This window comes from Sciurus vulgaris, assembly GCF_902686455.1.
Source record: "Sciurus vulgaris genome assembly, chromosome: 11".
NCBI classification, from domain to species: Eukaryota; Metazoa; Chordata; class Mammalia; order Rodentia; family Sciuridae; genus Sciurus; species Sciurus vulgaris.
The window spans coordinates 71,210,363-71,231,819 of record NC_136472.1 but is presented as its reverse complement, the minus strand read 5'-3'; the positions used below and the strand labels follow the sequence as shown (position 1 = coordinate 71,231,819).

The following is a 21,457-nucleotide window of genomic DNA, read 5'->3' as shown; positions in this document are numbered from 1 at the left end:
TGGAGGTCCTGGAGGTGGGGTGTGGTTGGTCAAGCAGGGGTCCTGGAGATCGAGTGTGTTTGGTGTGGTTGTGGGATTCTAGAAGTGGGTTGCAACCAGTCGGTCTGGGGTCCCGGTGATAGGGCGCAGTCCGTTGGTCTGGGGGTCCTGGTGGCAGGGAGCAATCAGTCGATGTGAGGTTCCTGGAGGCAGGGAGTAATTGGTTGGGCTGAGGGATCCTGGAGACGGGGCTCAGTCAGTCTGGCCAGGGGTCCTACAGGGCCTGGCTGTTGTCTCAAAATGGCAGCAGCCACGTGTAATCAAACCTGCAGGTACTGTAACAGTGAACTTCCAGGCAATAGCAGGCAGCTGGTGCTCCATTGGTGGTCAGCGATCAGTTTGTTGACTGTTGTTGGACGATCGGGAGGTGAACCTCGAGCGTTGGGTGGTGGATAGGTGTAAGGCAGGCGATGGACAGGCGAGAGGCAGGCAAATGGCAGATGATAGGTGCCTGACAGTGAGCAATCTGCACTCAGAAAAGGCATTGATATGCTGGCAGACTGCAGGTGATCTCAGCAGACAAATGGGGTAAACAGCAGGGGATCGATAAGCAGCAAAAACTGCCTCACCAAGAAATAGATATCCTCTGCTCGATACTGGAGTTATGGAGCGACAAGGAACGCAGCCTCCCTCTAGTCTGCCATCTTGGATCTCCCTGCAACAAGCTTTTAATGAAAAGATTCTGAACATACCATCATTAGAAAGGCATGGCAGAGGTTGTTCCCTGCCATATGGACCACTATAAAGGGTATTCCTGTCCTGAATGGCAAATTAGATTCAATTACCTCTAATACTGCTTCCAACTCTGACTCAATGTCTGTGTGTTACTTTACAATGACATGAGTATGGTCTATTTTAAGACTGAGTGGGAACAAAATAGCTTTTTTTTTTCTTTCCTTTCTTTCTTTTAAGCAGAACCATCTTTGAGCAATTTGACTCTCCAGAATAATTTCTCTGGTTTTGAAGATGAAATCAAAGAATTTTGGCTAAGTTAATGGCAATCAAATCTGGAGGTTTACATTGAGTAAACTCATGTTTTGAGGCGAGGTAAGGAGGTTGGTCGGTATGGGCTGTTTGACTCAGGTCTGAGCTCTGTCTCCACTTTCTACTTAACTTTGCAAGACATGTCTTAAAATTCTCATCTCTAAAATGGAAGTCCTAATATATTTTGTAGGGTTAGGGTGAAAATTAAATCAGATTAAGATTTGCCTACCACGGTGCTCAGAATGTAGTATAGATTCCAAATTATGTCCCCCCCCCAACTCTTTTTAGTTTGAGAAAATGAAGATTTTGTTGTTTTTAGGTCACCCTGGCATTGGGGCAAGGGCGGTTTTCTTTTTCATTGTGAACTTCAGACCTAAAATGTCTTCATTGCCTAAGTATCCCCTGCTCACAAAGGAGTAATCCTCTGCCTTCCTGAACCAGAGAGGTAGTCTTTCACTAGTCTTTTAATACTCTATTATTTTTAGCTCGTAAAAATCAATTAGTTTCAGATAGTTCTCTGATTTCTGCTGAGAATAATTTCTAATTTCCATATTAATCAAAAATAACTTTATATTTCTTTATTTCTAATCCCAATAAGAATAAGAAAAGAGGATTACATTGTATTGACATCTGTAAAGAAATTAAAATGCATGTATCAAGATCTCAGGAAACCCAATCACTGCTTTAGCCTTTGAACTGTAAAAGAGAAAACTCACTTGTATCCATTTATTCTCTTCACTTTTGACCTTCAAAAAATATAAATACAGCCAAATGCAGTAGTGCATGCCTTTAATCTCAGCAGCTCAGGAGACCCAAGGCAGGAGGAGCCCAAGTTTGAGGCCAACCTCAGCAACTTAGCAAAATCCTGTCTCAAAGTAAAAGCTAGAAAGGGATTGGGGTGTAGCTCAGTGGTAAAGCACCCCAGGGTTCAATTCCCAGTACTGCAAAAAAAGAAAACAGACACACACACAGAAGTGGTAGATTTGCTTCCAAGGGTGCAGTCATAGTTATTTGGTAGGTGTGGAAAATACATTGGTTTTGGGATACTTTTCCCAGTTTAACCACTGAGTTGTTGAATAACCTTAGTCAAAAAGTCTCTTCACCTGCCAGCTTCTGTTTGCTTATGTACAAAATGGGAGAAATAACATTAGGGTTGATTTTAAGGTAAAATGAAGAACAGGTATGAAAAAAATTTTTTTCTATGAATAAACGATGAAATATACACATGTTATTTCAGTTCAGTATACTTTACTACTGATGTGCTTCAGCACGTATAGTCAATCCGGGGGAACTTGGGGTCTGGAATGTACTCTGCTCACAGGGGTGGAACTGAGTTTGAGGGGAGAGCCTTTGGAGCGTGGGAGGAGGAGATTTCAGCAAGGAATCCACAAATTAGCAAGCTTGACTGTTAGCTTGCATTCTAGTGGTGGGACATGTTCAGTGATCACATAAACAAGCATATGGATGTCAGGTGTTCTAGTACTGCAAAGAAAAAGAAAACAGATCAAGGAGCATGGAGTATGATGAGAATACTATTTTAGAATGAATGTTAAGGTGACCTTTGAACCAAGTTTTAGGAAGAGGGAGCACAAAGGAGGCTCTGAATTGGGAAGGTGCTTGGCACATTTGAGGAATATCAAGGAGGCCATTGTGGCCAAAGATTAACCAAGAGGCAAGTAGTAGGAGAGGAGGTTACACAGGTAGTAGGGACCCAGGTCATTGAAAGGATTTAGCTATCATTGTCATGTGGGCTACTTTGGCACTTGAAGAGAGTAGTTCTATGATCTGACTTAATGTTTTAACAGGATCCCTTTGGCTGTTGTGGGATCAAAAGTATAAGCCAGCTTGATATTACAGTAATCTAGATGAAAATTAATGATGACTTGGAGGATAGAAATTGTGTAAACAGTGTGATATGGTCAGATTCTAAATACTTTGAAAGCAATTGAAAGGATTTGTTGATGAGTTGGATGTAGATGGAAGAGAAAGAATAGAGTCAAGAATGATTCAAAGGTTTTTACTCTGAGAGTTGGAAGAATGAATTGCCATCTAATGCTATAGAGAAAACCATGGAGAACAAGTTTGGACAGGTTTGGGAAGATAAGAAGCAAAAATTTTATAGTCTTTTATATTTGAAATAATAATAGCTAACTTTTTAAAAAGTCTTAACTATGTACTTGGCCCCCAGCACTTTAGGATCTTAACTAGTTTAATACTTCTAGCAATGTTGGGTTATTTTATTTTTGTGGATATTGTGAAAGGGATTGCATTTTTAATTTCATTCTCAGCAAGTTAGCTACTGGTATGTAAAATTACTGCTTGCTTTTGAATGCTGCTTTTTGTATCCTGCTACTTTACTAAATTCATTTATTAGTTCTACCAGTCTTTTGGTTTTCTATTTATAGAGTCATGTTGCCTGCATAGAAGGATAATTTGACTCCTCCCTTCCTGTTTAGATGCTTTTTCTTTTTCTTGCCTAATTGCTGTGATTAAGACTTGCAGTGCTATATTGAATATAGAAGTGAAAGTGAACATCCTTGTCTTGTTTCAGATCTTTCAGCTTTTTCTTGTTCAGTATGGGCTGTGGGTTTGTTTTATATGACCTTTATTAAGTAAAGATGCATTTCTTTCTATAACTAATTTATGGAGTTTTTATCACAGATGGTTGTCATTGAATGCTTTTTATGGATCTACTGAGATAGTCATGATTTTTGTCTTTTTTTTTTTTTTTTGGTGGTGTTGGGGATTGAATCTAGGGCCTATGTATGCAAGATAAACACTCTACCAACTGAGCTATATCCACAGCCCTCGATTTTTGTCTTTAATTTTGCTAATATGACTAATGTTTGTTTATTTGCATATGTTGAACTGCCTTTGTATCACTTGATCATGGTATAGGATCTTTTTTAGTTCCCCCTCTTTGAATTTTTTTAAGTAATCTGAAAAAAACTGGCATTAGTTCTTTAAAAGTTTTGTAAATTTCAGCAGTGAAGCCATCCAGTCTTGGGCTTTTCTTTTTTGGGAGACTTTATTACTCATTCAATTTTATTACTTGTTACTGATTTGTTCTTGTTTTCTATACCTTCATGGTTCAATTTTGGTAGCTTATGTGTGTCCATTTATTCATTTCTTCTGGGTTTTCTAATTCGTTGGCATATATTTGTTCATAATAGATCCTAATGATCCTTTTTACTGCTGGGATATCAGTTGTAATGTCTTCTTTTTCATTTCTGATTTTATTCATTTGCCCCCCCCCCCTTTTTTCTTCATCCTTAGTCTAGCTAAATGTTCATCGATTTTGTTTGTATTTTCAAAAAAAACCAGCTCTTTGTTTTATTCATCTTTTGTATGGTGAAAGATGAGGGTCCAGTTTAATTCTTCTGCTTGGGGATTTCTGTCTTCCCAGCATCATTGAAAAGGCTGCCCTTTCTTCATTGTATGTTTTTGGTGCCTTTTTAGAAAATCAGTTGACTATAGATGCGTGAATTTATGTCTGAGTTATCTATTCTGTTCCATTGGCCTATGTGTCAATATTTTGGGGGGGGGGGGGATGTTGTGCTGAGAATTGACCCAGGACCTTGTGCATGTGCTTTTATCACTGAGCTACAACCCCAGCCACTCACTAGGTGTCTATTTTTATGCCAGTATCTTCTTGTTTTGGTTACTATAGCCTAGTAGTAGGTCTTAGGAGCCAGTATCATGGTACTTCCAGCTTTGTTCTTTTTGCTCACAATTGCTTGGCTGTTTGGGGTCTTTTATGTTTCCCAGTGAATTCTAGAATGTAATTTTCTATCTCTGTGAAGAATGACATTGGTATTTTTATGGAGGTTACATTAAATCCATAAATCACTTTGAATAGTCTGGACATTTTAATAGTATTAATTAATTCTTCCAATCTATGAACATTCGAGTTCTTTCCATTTTTGTGTTTCAGTTTCTTTCATCACTATTTTGTAACTTTTATTGTAGAGGTTATTTACTTTCTTGGTTAAATTTATTCTTAGGCATTCTAATTTTTCTATAGCTATTTGATATTATTAGCCCCATTTTGGAGATGGGAAAATTAAAGTACAGAGAATTAATGTTATCATTGGAATTCAAACCTAGGCAGTCTGGCTTTGGAGCCCACACCCAATTTTCTTTTTCTTTTTGTTTTTTTTTAATTTTTTTGTACCAGAGATTGAGCCCAGGAGTGCTTAACCACTAAGCCACATACCCAGTGTGCCCTGCCCCCCCCCCCTTTTTTTTTTTTTTTTTTTAAGAATTTACTATGCTGGGCACGGTGACACATGACCATAATCCCAACTGCTCAGGAGGTGAGGCAGGCGAATTGCGACTTCAAAGTCAACCTCAGCAAAAGCAAGGCGCTAAGCAAATCAGTGAGACCCTGTCTCTAAATAAAATACAAAATAGGGCTGGGAATGTGGCTCAATGGTCAAGTGCCCCTGAGTTCAATCCCCAGTACTCCCTCCCCACAATTGAATTTACCTTTATTTTTATTTATTTGCTTTTATGTGGTGCTGAGGATCAAACCCAGTGCCTCACCCATGCTAGATGAATGCTCTACCACTGAACCACAACCCCGGCGCCCAGCCCTTTTTATTTTTTATTTTTTATTTTGAGACAGGGTCACACTAAGTTGCTCAGGGCCTTACTAAGTTGCTAAGACTGACTTCGAACCTGTGATCCTCCTGCCTCAGCCTCCCAAGCTGCTGGGATTATAGGCATGTGCTGTTGCACCCAGCTTCACACACAATTTTAAAAATTTTCTCCCTCTTGCCCTTCTTTTCCCTTTCTTTTCCTGCCTTACCCTTCTCTTTCCTGGGCCTCACTTATACTAGGCAAGTGCTCTACTACTGACATATACTCCCAGCTATCAGAGGCCACTATTTTTTTTTCTTTTTTTTTTTTTTTCTTTTTTTTTTTTTGAGTGAGAGTATCACCGAGTTACACATTGCTGAGGCTGGCCTTGAACTTGGAATCCTTCTGCCTCAGTCTTCCAAATCACTGGCATTACAGGTGTGCACCAACACACCCAGCTCTCAGAGACCACTCTTAACTGCTGTACTATAATGCCTTCATATATAATTAGTGGACAGATGAAGCCAGAAAGGTAGGTTAGGGCAACTACCATAAAAGGAGACATGTCTCAAGAAGGTGAAATTATGAATTCAAGCCCCTGAAGACAAGGGGTGTGGTTAAAACATCAGTCCTACCTCTCAGAAGCAAGGAGGGCATAAGTCAGTCCAGTGGTGTCCTCAAAATTCTACTCCCCATACTTCTATCTGGAATGTCCTTCTTCCTCATTTTAGTTTACATCCAGGGACACTCTGTGTTCAGTATAATTCAGACAATAGATACTAAATAATGAGATGGATGAAAGTCTCTTCTCTGACCAGTTTTTCCTTGTCATGGCACATTTCAGACTTTATTCTAACTATCCACTTATCTCTGCTTATCCTCTGATCTTTCTCCGTCATCAGTTGGTGGCCCCCTCAAAGCCAGAGACCCTGTTGAATTGGTTTCATTTGTTTTTAAAGTACTCAGGGCTGGAGTGCTTGTCTAGCATACATAAGACCCTGTGTTCAGTTCCCAGCATGACAAAACGAAAAACAAAAACCTCCACAAAACTCATGGAGAAAAAAGGGCTGGGCATTGCTTAGTTGATAGAGTGCTTGCCTAGTATGAGAAACTTGCTCACCTACTCAAACCCAAACAATGGGCTCAGAGACACAAGATACAGCGAAAAAAATCCAGGCTTTAATGACAGTTTTGCAAGATTAGGTGTCTGGGTAAGCAGGCATACCCAGAATGGTTATGATTGGCATTTTTCCCCTAGGGCAAAAGGTCCTTCCCCTGTTCCTCATTGGCTGAGTACTATGGGGTGCACAATCTTCTCAAAAGTTGCCTAGGTTTTACTGTCCCCTATTGTGTTATTTAAAGAAATATAACTTAGTTGTTCCCACCTCCCTTTGTTCTCTTGTGGTGAAAAAGTCTTCTTGGATTGAGTACCTTTTGGCATATATACAAGCTCTCACTTTTTTACCTAAGTTACTATTTCTTTTGTTTTTTTAAAGATTATCTGATTTATTTTTTTAACTTCATTTTATTTATTTATTTTTATATGGTGCTGAGGATCAAGCTGAGCCACAATCCCAGCCCAGTTATTATTTCTTAACAGAGAGATTTCTATCTCTTTTGGTCAGTTAGACTCTTTCCTCAACCTCCTGTTTTGTCAAAGGGCTCTTCCGGTACATGGACTTTGGATCTGTCATCCTCATTGGCTATGGTGCTATTGTGTAAGTTAACTGCTTATAACTTTCCTTTCTGCTCTATTTCCCCTCCAGCTGCCTTTCCTTTTTTACATCCTAATTTTACATTTAAGGCTAAATACTGTATTCTGAAAATGGACCAGTGGACTTTCTGTTTCTCACACCTAGCATGCATGAGGCCCTGAGTTCAATCTCCAACACACACACACACACACACACAACCGCTCATAGTTCTAAAAACAACCCCTTGATAATCTCTTCGTTGAGTACCTGTACCTATTCTTTACCTTATCTGTGCTGGGCACTAAAGATACAGACATCTTCATCAGTAGAAGCAGCAGGATGAAAAATAGTCAATGAGACAAGGAAATGAAATAAACAAAATGAAAGCCAGAAAAAGAGCAGGGAAGGAACCCAGCTTATCTATGATTTCCTTTTCAGACAAAGTTGATAGTAGGGAAAGATATTCCCTGTTGGCCAGACAGACTGTCAGCCACCCAGCATTTGAGAAGCTCAGGTGCTTGCTGTCTGGGCTGAGGAGAGTGGTGAGTTGGTGAGCTGAATGGTAAGGGGGAACTGACCAAGAGCTATTGTGTACAAGCAAATGAGACATAGCTGTCTCAAGGAGCTTACAGTTTGGGGAGAGGGGCATAGGATAGAAAATGAAAACAAAGCATTGAAGTGTACAGTATAATAATTAAAGTGTGAAGTACAATGTGATAAGGCAACTAGATATCTTCAAATTTTTCTGTTCTAAAAAGTAGAAGCTATAGTCAGAATTTGGTGCAGTATGAGAAGGCACTTTTGGACAGAGTGGTCTCAGTGGAGTAGGGGATCTTAGGAATGGAAGGCCTTGATTACAATAGAGATGTAAGTTTGGGATAAACAATTCCATTGGGGGTATTGTAATGGAAGCTCTAACTCCAAATGCAATAGACTAAAGGACCGTTAAGGTACTTTCTAATCTCAGCACTCTGTGATCCTAAGAATCCCTTCCCTTTTCTGGGCCTATGAATGTTACCTGTAAACTGAAGAAGAGTCAACCAAATAAAACCCCTATAGTGCTGCCATTCTATGTAAATGAAAAGTAATTCTACTTGGAAACCTTGAAGGAAGATCCTAATTGCCCCTGAAGTAAATAGCATCTGAAGTGACATAACAGTGTTGTGATTACCCATGGCTGCAGTCTCTCACTTGAAGCTAAGTACAGATTTTATCCATAAGATTAGATCACTTAACTTCCCAGCTTAGACCCTGACTTTCTTCTGGAGAGTGGCATACTTCCCGATTGCTAATTAAGTGACAACAAGTTGGTTATCTCAGTTCCAAAATCGGAAATGATCAAAGATGAATTCAGAAGTGAATTTTCTTTGGAGTTGGGATTTAGGGAAGAGCATATTAATAAAGATACATTATTAAACTCCAATATTTACAAATCCCAAAGAAGCTTTTAGGGATTTAGGGATTTAATCTTTGACTTTTAAAACCAGCTTTTCAATGTCAGTCAGAATACCAAAGAGCATTTAAAAACTGCAGGGAGTAGTGAGACAGGCACTTTTACACTGCTAGTGCAAGTTCAGATTGATAGTTTTTCTAGAAAGCAGTGTGGCAAAGTGTGTGAAGACTTAGCCTGTCACTTCTCATCACCTGCACTGCTGCTGTGCTGGTCTGAGCCCCATCATCTGTTGTCAGAAGTTTGCAGTAGCTCCCTGCTGATCTCTATGCTTCTCTATCCTTGCCCCCTTGTACTCTATTTTCAGCTGGCCATCAGAGTGACCCTTTTCACATAAGTCAGATCATGTTATTCTGCTCAAAACCCTGTGATAGCTTCTCATTTCACTTATAATAAAAGTCGTAGTCCTCCTCACAGTAGCCTGTAAGACTGTAATGAACTGAATACCTCTTTATCTAACTACTACTACCACTATGACTACTACTACTGCTTACTACTATATCCCTCATTTGTTCCACTCCAGTCTCTGCTGTTCCTCTATGTCCCTGATGCTCCCCAATTTAGGGCCTCAGCCTTGATCATTTTCTTTGGAATGCTTAAGCTTTTTGTTTGGTTAACCATAGCATTTCCTACAAGTCTGTGGAAATCTCACCTTCTCAGTGTCTTACCCTGATTATCCTGTTAAATATTGCAGTGCTCTCGACCTTGACACTGGGGCAATTGTGGTGTTTTTCTCCCTGCCTTTTTTCTTTTTCCAAAACAATTGCTACTGAAGTGACAAGTTGGTTCTCTCAATTCTAAAATCAGAAAATGATTAAAGATGAATTCAGAAATGAATTCTCTTTGGAGTTGGAAAGGGTTTAAGGACCAACAGTTTAACAAAGATACATAATTAAAACTTCAGTATTTACGAATCCCAAAGATTTTGTTTATATTTCCTATTTATCCGTTGCCTTCTTCCCCCCACTTAGAATATAAGTTCTACAAGGGCAAAGTTCTTAGTTTTGTTCCCTAAACCAGTGTCTGACACAGAATTGATATTCAAGTATTTGTTGAATGGATGAATTATAAAAATAGCCTTTGGAGTCTCACTTCTTATACTAATTTTTTTTCTAAGCTAAAGATTAGTTTTTTTATTTTAATTTTTTAAAATTTATTTTTATTGTAAACAAATGAGATACATGTTGTTTCTTTTGTACATGGAGTAACAGCATACCATTTGCACAATCATACATTTACATAGGGTAATGATGTTTGATTCATTCTGTTATTTTTTCCTTCCTCCCACCCCTCTTTTCCCTCTATATAGTCCCTCCTTCCTCCATTCTTGCCCCTCTTCCACCCTCCATTATGTGTCATCATCCATTTATCAGTGAGATCATTCGTCCTTTGGTTTTTTGAGATTGGCTTATCTCACTTAGCATGATATTCTCCAATTTCATCCATTTGCCTGCAAATGCCATAATTTTATCATTCTTTATGGCGGAGTAATATTCCATTGTATATATATACCACAGTTTCTTTATCCATTCATCAATGGAAGGACATCTAGGTTGGTTCCACAATCTGGCTATTGTGAATTGAGCAGCTGTGAACGTTGATGTGGCTGTATCTCTGTAGTATGCTGATTTTAAGTCCTTTGGGTATAGGCCGAGGAGTGGGGTAGCTGGGTCAAATGGTGGGTCCATTCCAAGTTTTCTAAGGAATCTCCACACTGCTTTCCAGAGTGGCTGCACTAATTTGCAGCCCCACCAGCAATGTATGAGTGTACCTTTTCCCCCACATCCTCTCCAACACCTGTTGTTGCTTGTATTCTTGATAATCGCCATTCTAATTGGGGTGAGATGGAATCTTAGTGTAGTTTTGATTTGCATTTCTCTTATTACTAAAGATGGGGAACATTTTTTCATATGTTTGTTGACTGCTTATAGATCTTCTTCTGTGAAGCATCTGTTCATATCCTTAGCCCATTTGTTGATTGGGTTATTTGTATTCTTGGTGTAGAGTTTTTTGAGTTCTTTATATATTCTGGAAATTAGTGCTCTATCTGAAGTATGAGTGACAAAGATATTCTCCCACTCTATAGGCTCTCTCTTCACATTACTGATAGTTTCCTTTGCTGAGAGAAAGCTATTTAGTTTGAATCTATCCCAGTTGTTGATTCTTGCTTTTATTTCTTGTGCTATGGGAGTCCTGTTAAGGAAGTCTGATCCTAAGCCAACAAGGTGAAGATTTGGACCTACTTTTTCTTCTATAAGATGCAGGGTCTCTGGTCTGATTTCAAGGTCCTTGATCCATTGTGAATTGATTTTTGTGCAGGGTGAGAGATAGGGGTTTAGTTTCATTCTCTTGCATATGGATTTCCAGTTTTCCCAGCACCATTTGTTGAAGAGGCTATCTTTTCTCCATTGCATTATTTTTGGCCCCTTTGTCTAGTATGAGAAAATTGTATTTATTTGGGTTTGTGTGCATGTCCTCTATTCTGTACCACCGATCTTCCTGTCTATTTTGGTGCCAATACCATGTCATTTTTGTTACTATTGCTTTGTAGTATAGTTGAAGTTCTGGTATTGTGATACCCCCTGTTTCATTCTTCCTGCTAAGGATTGCTTTAGCTATTCTGGGTTTCTTGTTCTTCCAGATGAATTTCATGATTGCTTGCTCTGTTTCTGTAAGGTATGTCATTGGGATTTTAATTGGAATTGCATTGAATCTGTATAGTACTTTTGGTAGTATGGCCATTTTGACAATATTAATTCTGCCTTAAAGATTAGTTTTGATATTATTATTATTTGAACAAATTTAGGGATACAATGGACGTATACAGTATGCAAAGATCATATAAGATTAGTTACACTTCGATTTCCTTTGAAATTTGTTTTTGATTAACATAATTTTGCATATTTATAAGGTATACATGATATTTTAGTACATATATATAATATGTACTGCTCAAATGGGGTAAGTAGCATTTCTATCTTCTTATCATTACTTTGGATTTGGAGACTTATGAAGAGATTATTTGTTTTGTGGTGTGGGAATTGAACTCAGAGCTTCACAAATGCTAGGTAAGCACGTTCTTTATCACTGAGCACCTACCCTATGAAGAGATTCATTTTTCGGGGGGAGAGGGTACTAGGAATTTAGCCTAGGGGCAGTTTACCACTGAGCTACATCCCCAGCCCTTTCTCTTTTTTATTTTTAAATTTAAAAATATTCTTTTGGGTGGGGCACCAGAGATTGAATCCAGGGACGCTTAACCACCATGCTACATCCTTAACCCTTTTTTATAGTTTATTTAGAAATAGGGTTTCACTGAGTTACTTAGGGCCTCACTAAGTTGCTGAGGGACTTCAAACTGTCCATCCTTCAGCTTCAGCCTTCCAAACCTCTGGGGTTACAGGAATGCACCACCACACCTGGCTTCTTTGAAGAGATTTCATAAGATGATTCTTGGAAATTCTGTGTAAAAGATTTCTCTGTAGTGGCTACAATATGCATTTAAAATCTCTGTCTGTATATAAGAATATTTAATTTGTTTCTATACCTAATTTTTATGTATTTATTTTTTGGGGTACCAGGAATTGAACTCAGGGGCACTTGACCACTGAGCCCCATCCCCAGCCCTATTTTGTATTTTTATTTAGAGAAAAGGTCTCACCTTGCCATTGCTGAGGCTGGCTGTGAACTTGTAATCCTCCTGCCTCAACCTCCTGAGCCTCTGAGATTACAGGCATGTGCCACCATGCCCCTAATTTTTAAAGAAATAGAGTTGCAGCCAAAGGTTTGTTTAGTTTACTTTAGGTTGTTAGCCATAATAAAAATGAAAATTTTCAAACAACCCAAACATTTAAAAATAGGGTAATGGTTAAGTAATTTGATATATCTATGTAATTGAATAGCATAAAGATACTAAAAATGTTTTTGAAGAATATGTAATTATGGGAAAAAGTTTATGTTGTTTAAATGAAAGAATAGGATATAAAATTATATGTTCCTCTGCTTCACACTGTACACAAAAATCGATTCAAAATGCCCAAACTACAAAACTCTTAGAAGAAAACAAAGGTAAATCTCATGGCCTTGGTTTTGGCAATACATTCTTGGATATGACACCAATAGTACAAGTAGCAAAAGAAAAAGTAGATAAATTGGACTTAAAAAATTACATTGAAGGCATTATCAAGTGAAACCCCACAGAATATGGGAGAAAATATTTGTGAATTATTAATCTGGTAATGGCTTAATATTCAGAGTATATATAAAACTTCTACAATGTGCAACAGCAAAAGGATGACCCAATTACAAAAAGGGGAAAATGATTTGAGTAGACATTTCTCCAAAGAAGATATACAAGCCAGGCCCAGTAGCATACACCTGTAATCCCAGCAGCTCAGGAGCCTAAGGCAGGAGGATCACAAGTTCAAGGCGAGCCTCAGCAATTTAGTAAGACTCAAAATAAAAAATAAAGAGGGCTAGGAATGCGGCTCAATGGTTAAGCACCCCTGGCTTCAATCCCTCGTTAAAAAAAAGAGAGACATATAAATGGCCAACAGGCACATAAAAAGATGTTCAACATTATTAATCATTAGGGAAATATAAATCAAAACCATGAGATACCAACTTCACACTAACTATAAAAGCTATAATTAAAAAAAAAAAAGCATTGGGGAGGATGGGGAAAATTTGAGGGGACAGGAAGTAAATTAGAGGTTACCAGGGTAGGGGTGGGGAGAGTGGGAAATTATTAACGGATACAGAGGTTTTGTGTGGGATGGTGAAAAGTTTGCATAAACAGGTACTGTTGAGTTACACAACATTGTGAATGTAATTAATGCCATTGAATTGTACACGTAGATGGTTTAAATTCCAAATTTTATATTTACTTTGCCACAATAGAAGTTTTCAAAAAAAAAAAAACAAAACCATATATGATATGCTGTGGTCAAGTGCTGAGTGTGAGCATCTTTTCCCAACTAATTATTCAGTGATATTGGTAACTTCAAATTGTCCACAGTGAGAGAATTTACATCATGGCAATTAGTGTATGCTAGAAAAGCATCCTACTCCCAGCCTCTTCGAACCAGTTGTTAAATACTTGCCAGTACACCACTGAATATGTGTATAAAAATGCATAGAAAGCTACCTAGAAAAAATAGATGCCAAACTGTTAATGTGGTTCCCTCTGAGAGCAGTATTATGACAGGAATGTTAAAGGAAGCTTACACTTTTTATCATATGCTCTTTTATTTTTCTTCAATTTTTTACAGTAAAATGCAGGCATATTTTATGTTTTGCTTTTTAAAAGTGGGCCCCAAAATCTGCATATATTGGAGTTGTGGCATTAATAACTTTTCTGAGAGTCTGAAAGCTGATCACATATATTCTGAAATGGCCTGTGAAGAAAATGAAAGCCAAGCCTATAACTTGGATTTTGTTTCATTAGAAGTTTGTTTTGTTGTTGTTTTCCTTGCTTAAGTAAGACTTTTCTTGTCTTTATGTAGGTTACCCTACAGCCTACCCAGCAGCGGCCCCTGCCTACAATCCCAGCCTGTACCCAACCAATAGCCCAAGTTATGCTCCAGGTAAACACAATGGGGGGCAGCAGTGGTGAATGGGGTGGGAAGTTTGGCAGTCTTTTTGGGAAGACAGACCCACTTGCTGGCCTTTCCCTGTCCTTAATTGCTCTGGGCTCAACCTGTCCTGGTTTGATTCTGTGGGAGCAGGCCCCTCTGGGAACTGAGGCAGGTGAGCCTCAGGGTGGGGGTTGGGAGTAGAATCTCCTTCATTCTCCTTGGGTCTTAAGCTTGGCCCATCTCTCCTATACTAGAATGTATGAGACATGCATCCTCTTTATAGCACCCTTTCTGCTCTCCCAAGCAATATCCAAATCCATTCTTTGCTGTCTCCCCTGAGGCTGCAGCTGGGAAACACATGAACATACACGCACACACACACTCTTGGGGTATAGATTTGGAAGAGAGTAAGAGACTTGCCATCAGAGAGTAAAGAACTGGTCTTCAAGCTGAGACAAGCTACTTGTTTTTCAAAAATAATAAATGTCCAACACTTACTGGATAGAGGTTGAAATGGGTATGAAAAAATTAAAAAGGTTTATTCTAATTTGGACTGGATACATTGCAGAGATCTTCACTGATCTTAAACTCCTGCTCAGCCAGTAACTTCAACACTCAAGAGCAGGAAAATTGGGCATAGTGTTGCATGCCTGTAGTTCCAGCTACTCAGGCAGCTGAGGCAGGAGGGATTGCAAGTTCAAAGCCAGCCTGGACAACTTATCAAGACCCTGTCTCAAAAAATAAATAAATAAATAAAAGGACTAGGGGTGTGACTCAGTGGTAGACCACTTGCCTAGCATGTGTGAAGCCCTGGGTTTGATTGCTAGAACTGGGGGAAGAAAAAGAGCAGGAGAATATTTAGGTTCTGTGGTTAGAAAGTCCTGTGTTTGAATCTGCATTCCCCGACTGACTCGTTAAAACCTCGGGGTAGTTCACCTCACCTCTCTGAGATTCAGTGTAACTACTTACCTCAGGGTTAAGTTGTTTTATGGAAAGTCTTCATTTACTCAGTAAATATTTATTTGTTGACTCTCTTCTATTCTGGGATAGAAAAATTAAAATATAGCATCCTTGCCTGAAGTAGCTTACAGTTTATTTTGAAGCCTAACATGTAGACAAATTCATTGCAGTACAATACAGTAAATATTATAAAAAGAATACATATTAGAAGAGAAGAGGGAACCGTAGTCTGCCTGGGGGGTGGAGTAAGAGTATAATGAGGAAGTTTCATGGAAGTGATCTAGCAATAGAGACTTGAGGGAGAAATAGAAAGTCTTTTTTTTTTTTTTTTTTTCTTTTCCCCCCACTGCTGGGGATTAGACCCAGGGCCTCATGCATGCTAGGCAAGCACTCTACCACTGAGCTACATTCCAGCCCTAGAAGGTGTTCTTTTAAGGACACAAAGGAGGACCGAGCATTCCAGGCAGAGCAGACATGGTAAAGGCATGGAAATGTGGGAACATGACACTGTTAGAGACTTAGAAGTAATAGGAGTGGTTGAAGCATGGGCCAGGGTGGGGGCTGGTGATGAATCTGAACTAAAGATATGCAAAGGTGATTTGGAAAAGCCTTGAATATCCTAACACCCTGTTTTATTGTTTAGCGATTATTATTATGGAATTAGAAAGCTTGAAAAGACCCCAGAGGTTTCTCTAGTTAAGCCTCTTCTCTCTTTTTTTTTTTTAAATTCACATTTTTTATTAGTTGTTGATGAACCTTTATTTATTTGTATGCGGTGCTGAGAATTGAACCCAGTGCCTCACACATGCTAGGCAAGCACTGTACCACTGAGCCACGACCCCAGCCCAAGCCTCTTCTCTTGATTACAGAAACAGTGTTTAGTTCCACATGACCCAGTGAATCAGCAACAGCTTATGAATTAGAACCCTTGGAAGATTTCTTTTTTTTTTTTTGTGGTGCTGGGGATTTAGAACCCAGGGCCTTGTGCAGGCAAGGCAAGCACTCTACCAACTGAGCTGTATCCCCTGTCCACCTTGGAAGATTTCTTGTCTCTCAGTTCACTACTTTTCTGTACCAAACCAGTACTCATTCTACTGTCATTCCCCTTGTGTGTGGTATTGGGAATCGAACTCAAGATCTCATGCATGCCAGGCAAGCTCTGTAGTGCTGAGCCACATCCCCATTCTACTCGTTCCCTTTTTTTCTGGGATATTTAAAGCAGAAATGAACATGGGCTATATTTGAAGATCTCTGTTTGAGCCCTGGAATCACATCCTAACCATATCCCCTGCCCCATGCGCACACACACCATGAAATTATCAGATAGGCTCTTCTTTTTTTGGCAAACAAGAGCTATTTTATGCACATAAATGATGATAATCCCTGAAGTGCTTACATAGATGTGACAGATATTTATTTTGGCCCTGTTATACCTGAGACAGTCTGGAAGACACTGTAGGTAATTCAAACTTGAGGAAGCTGCCGTCACTGCCCTCAAAGAGTTTATAAGAGCCAGGCACCATGACGCACACCTGTAATCCTAGCAGCTTGGGAGGCTGAGGCAGGAGGATCGTGAATTCAAAGCCAGCCTCAGCAATGGTGAGATGCTAAGCAATTCTGTGAGACCCTGTCTCTAAACAAAATACAAAATAGGGCTGGGGATGTGGCTCAGTGGTTGAGTGCCCCTGAATTCAATCCCTAGTACCCCCCCACCAAAAAAAAAGAGTTTATAAGGGGAGCAGTGACATGTGGGCTAAAATTTGTATCAGCATTATTTTCTGTTTTCTTTTAATCAATAAAATATATTTCCCAAAAAATTTATAATAGAAGGAAGCAATAATAAAAGCTACAGAAATTCTCTCTGATAAAATAATAAATTCGATAAGTTCTATCTTAACTGTGGTGGCTTTTGTTAAATCTATCATGATAGGTAAGTGATTTAAATCTTCATGAGATCTATGAGTTGGCTTTGTAAACTAGTCTAAAGTAAAGTGAAGCAAGTTGTGGCAGAAACTCAGGTAGGAATGAGGAAGATTCATTGTCTTCGTAGTCAGGAGGCCACCACTGACCTCACTGGCAACAGTCAGGTAGGTGGTGAGACTGGAAACCAGAGTACAGTGAACCAGGGAGGAAAGAAGTAGATTTATCAGGTGGAGGCTCCGCTTACGAGAAGCTTGGCTAGCTGGGAAAGCAAAATGAAATAGCATTGTCTAGAAGGGTGTGTGGGGTTGAGAAAGTTTTGAGGGTATAGGTGTGATTAAACAAGCACTGCTGGGACTGAGCAAATGGGGAGGGGACGAGACAGAAGGCAGGAGAAGCAGTGCCACACAGCCAGGCCTTCACAGAGGCTGCAGTGGGGGTGGGAAATCCAGAGTTCGGGTCTTTTCCTATTTTGGGGGTGTCAAGTGGCAGGGGGAGTAGGGTGCCTCACACCAGGAGGGCAGCTCTTCCTTACAGACCACAGGAAAAGTCACAGGGGATGTGCTTAGAATCAATTGCCCAATGGAAAGTGGAGAGTTCTTATCTAATGGTCTTGATTTGCTGACATAGAGGTGAGGAGGGATAGAGGAAGGACAAAGGTCAGAGAGTTAGAGACTCACATGAAACAGTGGAAATGGAAGCTACCAAAAGAACACAGAGCAAGGTAACCCTGGAGGCTGAGGTGAAGGCCAAGATTGGCCTGGGCTCTAATTCCCAGCAGTGGGCTTTTTCCTCATCATGTTCAGCACTTCTGGTGAGAGATTGTAGGATTGTTTGGCAAGGAAGTGGAAAGACAAAAAATAAATTGCTACTATTTATTGAAGGGTTCTTTGTATAGGAGACTGTTTTAAGCTCTTTACAGATGGGAACTTGTTTTATAACACATCAGAACTTTGAGGTCAGTACTGTTGTTATTCACATCATTCCAAATGGGAAAACTAAAACTCAGAGAAGATGAGCAACTAGTTCAAAGATCCGCAGCCCAGCGTTCTGTCACACCACCGTGTGAGCTCTAAACCACTACATTGTTGTTGAGGCAGTGGGCAGAGAGAAATTGAAGTGTTAAACTAGAACAACCAGGTTAGAGAGGAAAGGTGGTGCAGAAAGGAGGAATTAAGACTGTCTCAGAAAAAAAGAACCAAAACAAAATGGAGAGATTGGAAAGCTGCTGGTATGTGTAGAAGATTAAGTTTAAAAAAATAAAAGTCATCTCTTAACCTGATTTTCCCCAATTTCACGTTTTTTTTTTGTTGGTTGGTTGGTTGGTTGGTACTGGGGATTGAACCCACGAGCGCTTAATCACTGAACCACATCTCCAGCCCCTTTTATATTTTATTTAGAGACAGTTTCTCACTAAGTTACTGAGGCTGGCTTTGAACTCACGATCCTTCTGCCTCAGCCTCCTGAGCTGGCAGGAGTGCACCACCATACACAACCCAGTTTTATGTTTTTAAAAGTCAACATATCTCCAGACTCTAATTGAGGTAATATTGACCATTTGCTCAGAAACTCACAAAGTACACAAAAAGGGTAATGCTCGTGCATTATGTTAGAAAGCCCCATACCGAAAGTTGGAAAACCTGGGCTGTAGCACCAACTCTTCTGATTTTGGTGTGACCCTGGGGAGATGCCTTTAGCTTCTGAATTTTACACATAAACACACACACACAGAGTCTACTTCATATTGTGGGACACTGGCCTCTGCATTCATAGGTTTCTTGATTACAGTGAGGAGGTTTTTACCATGGAGGAACTGGCTCAAGGTCAGAGAAGACAGAGTTGCTTATTCTCAGCTTCCTGCCAAAACCGGCCATTTGTGATGCCAGCATCACAGAAGCAAATGCCTGCAAAGGAGCCAGGCTCTCAGGTTTAAGTATGTTTCAGTTGCTTCAAGTAGACCAAGAAGTTGCTTTAGACAGAGCTATTTTTAGCACCTAAGATGTCATTTGTCTAGGATGCAGGGAAGCTCTTTGATTGGTTCTGAAAGCAGTGTTGGTACTTGGAGCTTTTTTTTACAATTTCTTAATGATTTCAAGAATCTTATTTAAGAACTATTTTGCCCCACAGGAGGCAGAAGCTAGCCAAGACTAGGTTTTCAGAATCCACAGTGCAAAGGGTTTATCATATTAATGATAATTTTGACTTGAAAATGAAAAGGAAGGATACACAGGGTAACTGGTATAACAAAAATACAATACCTCCTCACAAGAATCTGTATACAAAAGCATTTTTTTACCTATTATCTCACCCGATTTCATAATGCCCTGTGAAGTACAACTGTATTATTCCCATTTTGCATATAACAAGCCTAGAGAATGGTAGGGGAAAGGAATTGTTTTCTGAACCTCTGCCTCCTTCCAGGCACTAGGTAAGGCAAGCTACAAGTGTTCCCTTTTGTATTAGTCTTATGTGTTAGAGCTTCTTGCCTCCAATTTTGCTCAGAGAGGTTAAATAAGTTGTCCAAAGTTATACAGTTAAAAAAGCCATAAGGCTGGGATTCAAACCTACTTGTCTGTGTTCCCATGGCCTGTGTTCCTTCTGTAGCACCACCCTCTCCTGGAAGCTTGGGCCTAGCTCTCCAGGGTTTTATAGACAACTCTTAAGAGTCCTGTTATGATTACTGTATTGTCTCTGAACCTTCACATCCTTTAATACCTACAGCCTTTGTAGTGCATCTTCACCCTTTGTAGTTCTTGGGAGGATTGAAACTTGTTTTTATCATAGATGAGCTAAGAGCAGGAGTTTGGTCTTGTTCACTCCAGGCACCTTCTGGGTCAGCTGCCTGGAAGATGCCATGGCATCCAGGGAAATGCTTCTCTGCAATGACTGAACTTTCCTGGATGGCAAGTCTGTCACCCTCTCCAGGGTAGAGGTACTTCACACTCTGTACAATCACTATTTCTTGTGTGGCCCGGGGGTAACTGCTATCTCAAGACAAAGAATGTTTATGTAACTGCAATATGTAAAACTTTGCACAAATTCTTAGTGGTAATTTCAACTAACATTTCTATCCAACAGAGTTTCAGTTCCTGCATTCAGCTTATGGTAGGAGAGCTATTTTTCCTCATCTGTATTATGGCCTATGAATGTGTTATCTTGTAACAATAGTAGAACCCCTCTCCTTTCCTCCCTAAATCCCATCCCCTAGGCTTGGGCTCCCCCCAGGTGGCTCAGCAGCAGTTCCTAAAGCATGCAGGAACATGTCTGATGGTGCAAAATCATGGGTTGGAGACACACATGAACCATTTCCCTAGGGCAGCAATGAAGGATCATGGCACTAAAAGGCGTTTCTCACCCTAACCTGGCTGCTGAATTCAAACAAATGAACCAAAATTTCAGGGTCTATATGTGGCTCCTCTGTTGGCTTGTGGCAGCCTCTTTGATGGGGTGCCTGGATTTTGTCTATTAGAACCCAAAACACCAGTCTGCCCCAGGATCAGATTTCCCATCTCCATCAGCAGTCTGACATGTTTGAAGACCTGGTGACTTTAAATACAATCTGTTCCCTTAGCCCAGATCTTGAGCTCTGGGCTTGTTATTGGGGCATTTTCCAGGATGGTGAAAGTGGGAGCCATGTGTGCCAAAAGCTGAGTTCTGGGGCAGTGTGGACTCCAGGCCCAAGGCACCACGGGAACTTCTGGGCACCTGTGAGGGTCCCAGCAGTGTAACTTGACTAGGTTCTTTTCGTCATAGACAGGAAGGGACCATGGGAAGGACTTGCCACTTTTACCACCCTCACCTGGGCTGCTTAGGACAATGTTTTTGTAAAATCTCTGCACACTTTTAAAAAACCTTGATCATCTAGATGTCAGAAATTAAATTTACATGTGGCACATCTTTCAGAAAATGAACTGTGAAATTTCTTACCACTCCTATGGGCTGTGTGATCTTGGGCAATATGCTAATGTTTCTAGGTCATAGGTAAAGTTTTATTATACATGGATATTTTGGTCTCTTTAAATATTAACCTTCCATCCATTTATAATTTTATGATTTCAGTTTTTCTAGCCACAGACCTGTTTCACTTAATTATGGGAAGTCATTTTGTTTGGTTGCCTCGGGACTTGGACAGAAGTATCCATAAAAAGTATAGAAGGTCTCATTCTTCTTCACCCTTCCACTTACAGCATCTGAAATGAAGATGCATGAGTAGTATGGATGGTACACTTAACAAAATATTCTGTGGCAGGCCC

General features: G+C 39.8%; 1 protein-coding gene across 8 annotated transcripts in view; it reads left to right on the top strand.

Moving 5' to 3' along the window:
- FAM168A (family with sequence similarity 168 member A) overlaps positions 1-21,457 on the top strand; it is a 225,764-nt gene that overhangs the window by 179,625 nt on the left and 24,682 nt on the right. For 5 of the 8 annotated variants that reach the window (XM_079103818.1, XM_079103817.1, XM_079103816.1 and 2 more), the window contains 2 exons: positions 14,253-14,333; positions 20,283-20,309. In XM_079103818.1, the coding sequence (XP_078959944.1) occupies positions 14,253-14,333; positions 20,283-20,309 (108 nt within the window). The remainder of the gene's footprint in view (positions 1-14,252; positions 14,334-20,282; positions 20,310-21,457) is intronic. The other 3 variants (XM_079103823.1, XM_079103819.1, XM_079103822.1) reach the window with 1 other exon arrangement.